Below are 10,251 nucleotides of genomic sequence, written 5' to 3' on the forward strand. Positions count from 1 at the left end.
CTGTAAGATACGATTACATTTTATCTCTCGCGCACTGACATTCAAAGTGAAGCATTCCTGAAATGTAGGACAAACTACATAAGACTGGATGTACTGTACCCTGTGACACTGTTTGCTCTACACACTGAATTACAGTGAGAAGACAAAAATATTGATTTTCTTATGGCTTTTTATTTGCTTTTGAGAAGAGTATTTCTACCCAGAGTTGACATGATACCAGCTCACAAAAAAATGTTCTTTTTTGCTTTATATGTCAATATGTATTTTTCTTAACTTTGCTGCCTCCATTTTCATTGACTAGTTTCTGTGCCATACACTGGTAGTCACTAATAAAGCCTGAATTGTTTTATTAAAGTCATTAATAATGTTTTCAACGTTATGTTATGAGTCAGACAATAAAGAATAGTTTTTATTATCTTTTGATTGAGAAAGATCATTTATATTTGGGTGTGACTCTCAACTAAAGCAGTTATATATAATCAAGAAAAATATTGTTTCTCTAGACATCATTAGTTTCACTCAAATGTAGCATATTTCATGCATTATGTTAAATATCTATTATAGAAAGAGCACAGGCTGGTACAGTTAACAGGGATGTGAGACTTCTTTAGATTTCTGAACACCTCAGACACATTTGCAAATTCTGCAAGAAATGATGACATTCATTAATATTGAAAATTAACATTTGTTTAGAAATATATACTGATAATTTCAACTATTAATTTAGGTACATAAGAGCTGGCAATAACTAATGCTTACTTATTCAGTCAGGTTCAAATGTAATAGAAAATAATTACAGGTTTAGACTCACAGAATATTGAAGAAGTATAATTTTATAATTTATAATCTTAATCATTAGATTTTATTTAAAAGGTATTTGCCTTTTTCTAATAGTGTCCGAGTAAAACATTTGGTGGCTTTGACTCCACAAAGGACCTTCCTGATGATGTCATAACCTTTGCCAGAAGTCATCCAGCCATGTACAACCCAGTATTCCCTATTAATAACCGCCCAATCATGATCAAAACGGATGTAAATTATCAGTTCACGCAAATCGTTGTAGACCGAGTGGATGCAGAAGATGGCCAGTATGATGTCATGTTCATCGGGACAGGTACACTTTTGAATTTTACCCTTGTGTTTTTTTTCCAGTCAGTATTTAGCTGACTAAGTGTACTAAGAATCAATTTCTGCATTCATTTTCAAGGTACCAGAACAGTTTGCCATTGCATTGTAGATAAATTTGCTTTAAAAAAAAAAGGGGGGTGGTGGGATCCTTTGAAACGAAACTTGTTCAGTTCAATCAAGGAAATGTAAGAGCTAAATAATCAATTATAATAATTGAATCATAATTCTTCTAGTTAGGGATACACAAATACACATACACACAGTCACAATATTGCTCAAATCATGACTGAGTTTCCCAGGGTATTATGTTACTGATAACTTGTCTGAACCTTAGCATTTCCACTAATGAAAACCTTCAATCAAATAAAAGTTACCAAATAATTCATCCATTGTTTTTGCCATACAAATGAAACTTGGAAAAAAATTTTTATCAGAAAATGTATTGGACACTCATTGATTGCCTTTCTTTAGAAACATAGCAAAACCCTTTCACTGATTTCACTTTTAGAAGCAGATTTCTGCAGGTGTATTTTCAGAATCAATCTTTTTATGGCTGTGACATGTTATTGTGTTTCCCCATACCCTCTAAACGGTGATGCAATCTACGAAAGTACCAGTTACAAATCCAAAACCTGCTACTTAACGTCAGATTCCAGGGTAATAAATTCTTGGTCTCCATTAACTTCATTAGCTGACATAAATCAACAAGAGACGAAGCAAAGCAGTGTGCTCCACCGAAACCTGGTGCACTAATGTCTTCTCTTCCTTTCGGGGAGAATCAGAAAGAAAATTACATTGACTACAGCAGAACAGAAAATGTGTGGTAAATTACTGTAAGATTCATACCTTAATTGTGAAATCCTGACGTCATCATGTTTAACAGTGTCAGGGTTCTTAGCAATACATTAAAGACCCCTTTTACAGAGAACATTCTCCCACCAAATGAACAAATCCTGATGAGAGTCGGAGTTCCCTAAAAGTCAGTGACTGTGTGTAGCGCCGGCAGCTTACAAATAAATCAGGCAATAGAAGAGAATATTTCTTCCCAGTAAATATTAGCTTCTCTTTTAATGTCAAGTTGTAATTGAATCTCTGCAGAGTAATTGGGTTTGTTCAATAATGTCACTGTGGCCTTGCTCGCCATCCTTAGTTCAGAAGTCCCTCATTTGCTCTCAGAGCAACAAAGCCTGCTTCTGGGTGTTTGACCAAAGCAAACCGATCATGAGCATTTAGTTCCTCTAGGACACAAACTGCCTTTATAAACCCCCTTTTCATGAGGATGTTGAACATTGGGTGCCGTGGATGGTTGTAGGTCAGTCCAGACCAGGGTCATCTGTCAGCAAGGAAATTGATTACAGTAATTGTATCTTTTAACTAAGTTTCACTTCATAGAGCATTGATCCTTGTTGAGTAATCTGATTCAATTTGTGTGAAATTGTTTGAAATACTATTCGGTAAAACTTGATCTGGAACAGAGATAAAGTTGTGTTTGGGTCCAGGAGACCCAATGGAGTCACTAAGTAGATTAACCTAATTTCCCTTTAATCTTTGGTGTTCTGAGCAGGCTAAGGTCCTGTAAACACAGAAGGATCCTCTTAAAAGTGGACCTTTTTTTTAACTTTAAAAGGAATAGCCTTGATCACAGAGTACAATGAGACAATCCACTGAGGACAGTGGCCAATAGAGTCGATGTACTAGCTAATATTTCTGGTATTCTTATTATTATTATATTCTTATTGGCATGAATTTCTTTGGAAAAAGCTAAAGTTTGTTAAAATAAACCAACTGAGGTTGCAAAGAATTGATCTAATTTACTAAATACTAAAATTGTTTAGACTCAATATCTTTGCCTTTGAACAAAGAGTGGAATCACACCAGCCACACAGGAAAATTCACATTGCATAAATGAAATTTCAGGTGAAAATGACAGATGTTTTCACTGCAACATTTTTCTCTTAATAATGAAAATTAGAAAGTAATTTAAATCTGGATAAAATGAGATCAATTTCTTTTAAATTTAATTCCTGAATTTAACTTTCAAGACTGTAAACTTAATTTCCAAGTGTGCATATTGTAGAGAAACTGTTGTTTCAGAAGTGTTTACTTTGAGAGATAACATTGACATTCATCACTTCAGTATCATTGAGCCTACCTTAAGGGCCACTGAATATGGCCGCTTCTAGGAGATGGCTGTGCTACTAAACTCGGAGGCTCTTGTATTTGGAATGGGCAGTGTCCATTACAGTTCACATCTGTAGAGTCTTTGTGGACATACACTGGTGTCCAAATAAAAGGGGAAAATTATGTCTTGTCAAAAATTTTAAATTAAAAAAACTATCCAACTTAGCCATTTTATTATGTTTATTATATTTTTGGAAATTTCTACACTTTCATGTTAAATTCTTGATTTTTATGTCCCATGGGTATCTTTATAGTTCAGAGTCTAAGTGCATGAAATGCATTTGTATGTAGAATTTTACGAATGTGCCCAACACATGGAAAAGAAATACAAAGAGTTAGGCTAGAAAAAAAAAAATTGGTGGGGCTGGGGAGATTGCTAGGTATGTAAAAGTACTTGCCATGCTTGAGTTGAGAACTTGAGTCCAGACATAGGAAGACATGGGAAAGTGTCTTCTAAGAATTTCTCTGGGGAGATGCAACGTTTAGGGTGGGAAGCCCGCAATCCAGTTAACCTGGAGTAGGAAGCAAGGCCTCACAAACAACAGAAGAGAGCCACCTCTAACAAAGTGTATTAAAGAACTGACTTCCAGAAGTTTTCTCCTGAGCTTTCTTCTCTGTATGCTATGACTAACACACATACTTTCTATTCCACAAGATAAAAATGAAAACAAACAAACAAACACAAACCTCTCTAAAAAATTCCTTATTGTCCCATGAAGGGTAAACTCCATTCTAATTTAATTCCACTGTAACCTTTCCCTCTGCTTTCTTTTAAAGATGTTGGGACTGTCCTTAAGGTGGTCTCCGTCCCCAAGGAGACGTGGCATGACTTAGAAGAGGTTCTTCTGGAAGAAATGACAGTCTTCAGGGTGAGTACTGCCTAATTTGCATCTGCAAGGTTCAGCTGCAATCTATGCCCCAGGACAGCTGGGACACCAAAGTCACTGTGGACAGTGCTCTTGTAGATACTTCTAATTAGATTGTCAAGTATGAAAACCAGACACCAATCAAACTAGACCTCGGCAGTGTCAATGCAGTTAAACGTAAGAATGTAAAAATTCTTGGCTCATATTTTCTTTTATAAATGACAAAATATATGATTTACATTTTTTATTATTTGTATAAGTTACCTTGAAGATCAAATCCTCCCTATTCAAACTGCCCTCTCTTGCACTTTATAGAATATTTGGCATGATATGTAAACTCTGAGTGCATCCTGGGAGATATGTTCAGCATGCCGAAGGAAGAAATTTATAGATTATGTTATAGTATTTTCTTAAGAAAATCAGTGATAAGTTTGAGTAAGTAAGGCTTATGTTAGCGACAGACAATAGATTATAGATGCTTACTCTTCAAACCTCAAAAATGAGCAAATATTTGTCACATTTTCCTGAGTCACCAACAGTCTAGGTAGGCCCTTCAGGCATCAGGTATGCTGAGGTTGGAGCAGGGACACGGGAAATAAATGAACATAGGTATCATACATGTTTCTCATCTATGAGCCTTTGCTAACTGGAAGACTTTGAACAGGGATCATATTTTGATATGAATTACATATAAGACAAATAACATTCTGAAAATACTTTCAGAAGTACTGACTGACAAATTAAAAAATGTAATTTAAACTTGAATGCTCAGAAAGAAGTAGACAGGAAGGGTGGAAATACTGTTTGTAGTCCCACGATTTCACGTGATATCATTTGAACTCCACATGTGTCACACTGGCATATATACATAGCTATATACACATACTCACACGTATATGGATTATTGTTTTCATTTGATTCAACCTTTAATGATGAAGCTAAGTGCACCTCACTCCTTTCGGCGCCTTACTTAGATATGATGCACTTAGCTCATAGACCAGGGAATCACTGTTCAGTTGTCTTAGGTTGAGAAAATGAAGGTCAAAATTGCAGGAAAATGAAGGACTGTCATTCAAGCATGCCCCTGGTACACTGGGATAAATCTTTGATAAAAGCCTCTGGATAATCTTCTACTAAACAGTTTAGAAGCCTCACTTGAGCCTACATAACAATCCTAGCTTAACACAGTCTCTCCAAAACTCTTATTTGCAAAATATTGACTATAGTACCTCACCCAGTGACCCATGCTTAAAGCATAGGGACAGTGACAGCATTGTGGCCCACATACGATCAGGCTTGTTAGTGTCACTGTAGTTGCTTCTGTTTTCTTTTGTGGACAATATCCCCAGTTTGCCAGGCTTGCACTGAATTCACTGTGCAGCTGAGGATGGCATTGAGCCTCTGATCTACGGCCTCCACTACCTGAGCACTGGGATTCTAAGCAGTGCCACAATGCTCAGATGAAATGTCATTAGTATTTATTACTTTATTGTTTTTAGTTATCGAAGCTGAACATGAGTAGACTGCCTTATAAATGTTCTGCATGGTCTTAATTTAAATATTCAAAATAGTGAAATCAAATTTTGACTTTTTAAAAGTTGATTCTTTTGGCTATATTTAATTGCTGAATATAGAGTGTGAACTGAATCTTACCATTCATTGTTCCAAGTGAGTTACCTTGAAAAGCAAGCACTTTGGAACGTTAACCTATACAGCAAAAACTACAGTTATCCAAATGGGCTGTCACCCACTATAGGGTCCACTTAGATTAGCAAACAAATGATGGGCAATGTGGGCAAAACTCATAAATGGATGCCTGGTATTTATAGTTATATGTCTAAAGCCTAAGATGTAAATGCAGCCAATATTTATTATTGAAACAAATGAAACATTACTGATGCAAAAATTAGATAAGCTAAAGATTGTAAGGACCTGAGTAAAGATTGGAGAATAATGGAAAAGGTGCATTAGAAACAGTACCATGTAATCCTGGTAATCTGATTCCATATTATTCTCTGATAGAAAGGGGAAAAGCCTTTCTTTAAAATGAATTATTAATGTAACCGTTGCAAATGAAGTCATGGGTGACATTAGCGCAGCACCCTTATAAACACTTAATGACTCACAGACTTCGTGTTTTCCTTACCGTTCCTAGGATCAGGCTTTTACAAAAATTCAGTCATGTGCGTATGTGTGTGAGAGACAGACAGAGGTGATCACCCTAAGCATATTCTCTAACCACTTGGAACTAAATGGACCTTCTGTGTTATACACTTCAGTTTCAATGACCTTCTGTTATCACTTAGTAGAACTAAATTTTATTGTGTAGAATTATTTTAGTCATGTTATGATAATTATAAATAATTTTCTTATATTTTCATTATTTTCTTGTTTTATTAATTAAATAAGTCATGTATATTTGGGTAGCAATTCTATATTGTAGCTAAATTTTCTTCTTAATGCATCTGGAATCTGAGGTTTACATTTCACATTTTAATCTTTATTCCTTGATATATTTTAATAAAAATTTCAATTTCAAAGGAGTTTAAGCTAAAATGGCTTTTAGAAAGAGCATGATGGGAGCCAAAAGATTTGCAGATGTAGATACCATATATATAATTTTTCAATTCAAAAATTTCCACTTCCTCCCCTCCTCCCATTCTCCTCCTGCTCCCCTACTCCCCCTCCACCCTCCTCCTCCAGTTCTAAGAGCAGTCAGGGTACCCTGCCCTGTGGGAAGTCCAAGGCCCTCCCCCCTCCATCCAGGCCTAGGAAGGTGTGCATCCAAATAGACTAGGGTCCCAAAAAGCCAGTACATGAAGTAAAAATAAGTCTCTGTGCCATTCTCAATGGCTTCTCAGTCAGCCCCCATTGTCTGCCACATTCAGAGAGTCCGGTTTGATCCCGTGCTCATTCAATCCCAGTCCAGCTGGCCTTAGTGAGCTCCCATTAGAACAGGCACACTGTCTCCGTGGGAGGACCAACCCCTCGCGGTCCTGACTTCCTTGCTCATCTTCTCCCTCTGTCTGCTCTTCAACTGGACCTTGGGAGCTCAGTCCAGTGCTCTGATGAGGGTCTGTGTTTCTATCTCCATCCGTCACCAGACAAAGGTTCTATGGTAATATTCGAAATAATCATCAGTGTGACTATGGGACAAGGCCATTTCAGGCACCCTCTCTACTGCTGTCCACAAGAGACTTGGCTCTAATGTCTAGATATAGATAGATATAGATATAGATATAGATATAGATATAGATATAGATATAGATATAGATATAGATATAGTTGTAGATATTTAGTATTATTACATTTTGTTCTTATTGGGAGATTTTTCAAAGAAATGCATTTCAAATTTCCACCATTGAAGACTAGGACCCCTATCTATGGTGTTTAAGCTGTCTTGAGAAGAACTCTTTATCAGCCTCTCGCAAATCTGAACAATTGCCATTGTGCTGTAGAAGAAATAACTGTTCCTGTATCTCAGCTGTGTTAGAAAATGCCTGCAACTGGAAATATATCTCCTTTCAGGGAAGCTGTTGTATTTTCTTCCCGGTCTTTGCTGTCCATATTGTCACGATTATTTCTTTGGCACTTAAGCAGACAAAACATCTATGGGAAGAGTGTACAGAAATATTTACTTTCAGCATTCTAGTCTATCAGCCAAGGTTCTTACATATAGTGTGGGCTAGCGATTGGAATATTTCACTGTCAAGCTTTGTTTAGTTTTGCAGTGGGGGACAGAAAAAAGAAAAACCACAATACATTGAAGCAATAGCCACATACAATGAAAAGCAGGGAAATGTTACACTGCCTATGTTTCTATTTGACACTAGTGTCATTCCATGTAAAATAAAAGGCAGTTTAAAAAGATCAGCTGAGCTGCACCTTAGCTTGATAGGGTAAATACACAAGAGAAAGATTTAAGGTCATGATCCTAGGTGGTACTCTTTTATAATCTTTAAACACATTTAATGTAAAGTTCAATTTACTTATATTACCACCTACATGAGACCATGTTCTTATGACTCTTATACTGAATAACTCATAAATTCTTGGATTAAATTCACTACATACCACTTGCCATCTTGAGATCTGTTTTAGGAAAACACTGGCTAATCACAGAACATTCCAGTGGTTTTGGTTACAAGATACTTTTATTTGGGGTGAAATCACATCCCAATCAGTGTATAGGAAGAAAAATATTCTTTGGCAATAATCTTCCATTTCAGAGTAAATCTTTTAATAGACACTAAGCACTAAGAAGTAGAATTGGCATTGGTGTCAGTCTCAGAAACTAACACACCTGCTAGTAAATATTCAAAATAGCACAGCAGCACCAACACACAGCCAGATTCTAAATGGGCTTCGCCAGCAACCATCTGAGTTTGAGAGTTTGCCGTGTGCTCCTGAGTGACCTGCTTAGTTGCTGGAGCATCGACTTCTTCTTATGATGAAGACTGCAAATATAAGTGTTAAAGAGTCTCCTTTTAGAGTAAAACTAAGCTAACTGGTAAATGTTAGTTATTGGGAAATAGTTATACCCTTAAAAAACTGCTCTAGAATGCTGGGCTCCCTTACATTTGTCCTTTCTTAAATAATGTATAAAAAGCCAGACACATAGTGATTTTTCACCTTGACTGGTCAGTATGGCTTTTTCTTTCCAGTCCTTCCAATGGGCTTTCCTTTTGAGCCAGTGAGGTGCCACATCCAGCCATGGCGCCTTGGGGACAAAGGGCTTTATTTATAGTCCTATTGGCTGCAGAGGATTGCAAGGCAGTTACATCAATAACACTTGCATTTTAAACCCAATTTATGCAATATTCCATGAACAGCTGAGCAAACAAATGAGAGAGTTTAATTTTCATTCAAATGTAAAACGTAATTGATGCTTTCCCAAGCCCAGCCTATTAACTTGTAAGGGAGTTTCCTTCCCAACACGGAGCGTCTAGTGTGAGCTATGTCCGAATTTCCCAGGGTCAGCAAGTGGAAGAGTTCCGAAAGTGAAAAAGTTTAATAAGCACTAAATTAAAATATCTGGGAGATATATCACAAATTGGAATCATAGAGAATCTTGAAAAGATGCTGTTTCTTATTTCACTTTCTTAACCATGAACACCAATTAAATTTACAATTGAATTTGCAATTTCATGGAAAAAAATGGTTATGAAGCTGCATCTGTTGTAAAGGGAAGTCATATTCTCCACCAGTTATTTCTCAGGAAAATTACAGCTTATTTAAATGGATGTCACTGTAATATATGTGCATTAAAATTCAGTTGCAGGCCATATTCTAAACTGTTCCTAACTTCCTGGCATAAAAAAATAAATAAGGTTATATTAATAAAGGATATCATGAACTTGATCTTGAATGTTGGCATAATATGTCTTCATGAAATCTGATGTGTTTTCAAGTTTGTCTCACGTTTTACAATTTACATATGATAACCCATTTTCCTTTGCGTGATAGATGTTTTTGCTTTTCTATTGTCAGTAAATAGGAAGTGAAAATTCACTCAACTTTATTTTAAAAGAACTCAGACCTCATATTTTATTACTGTGGGTGTTAACTTTCAATGCCTTGAACAAGCTTGACTATAAAATTTCTTCGATATAAATCCACACGAACTCAGTTATTTCTTTAGTCTAATGAGAAATTCTCATGTGAAATGGTTAGAGGGGGAGAAATCGCCACGGAAATGTCTCCTGACACATTTAATTTCTTTATTAGTTAACTTGTTCCAATATTGTAGAACCTAAAAATTGCCTTAAAACAGAGTATTTTTCATGAAATACAGATTTATTTTTTATGGCTTGATAATACTAAATAGTAAACATACCCTTTCTATGTAGACACAATGGGCTGACATTGTTTGCCTCATAGTTGTCTTTGTGATTGATAATTCCTTGAGAAATCATTATTATATTTAATGGTTACCATCACTCACCTAAACTTTAAAATAGAAAAGTATTAAAAATCTCTAAATTAGCCGGGTGGTGGTGGCACACTCCTTTAATCCCAGCACTCGGGAGGCAGAAGCAGGCGGATCTCTGTGAGTTCGAGACCAGCCTGGTCTACA

At 36.2% G+C, this 10,251-nt stretch overlaps 1 protein-coding gene across 1 annotated transcript in view; it reads left to right on the forward strand.

Annotated features, from left to right (window-relative positions):
- Positions 1-10,251, forward strand: part of Sema3a (semaphorin 3A) — a 208,591-nt gene that overhangs the window by 172,675 nt on the left and 25,665 nt on the right. The window contains exons 11-12 of the mRNA XM_005358326.3: positions 895-1,114; positions 4,087-4,178. Coding sequence (XP_005358383.1) covers positions 895-1,114; positions 4,087-4,178 — 312 coding nt within the window. The remainder of the gene's footprint in view (positions 1-894; positions 1,115-4,086; positions 4,179-10,251) is intronic.

This window comes from Microtus ochrogaster, chromosome 26 (assembly GCF_000317375.1).
Source record: "Microtus ochrogaster isolate Prairie Vole_2 chromosome 26, MicOch1.0, whole genome shotgun sequence".
Taxonomy (NCBI): domain Eukaryota; kingdom Metazoa; phylum Chordata; class Mammalia; order Rodentia; family Cricetidae; genus Microtus; species Microtus ochrogaster.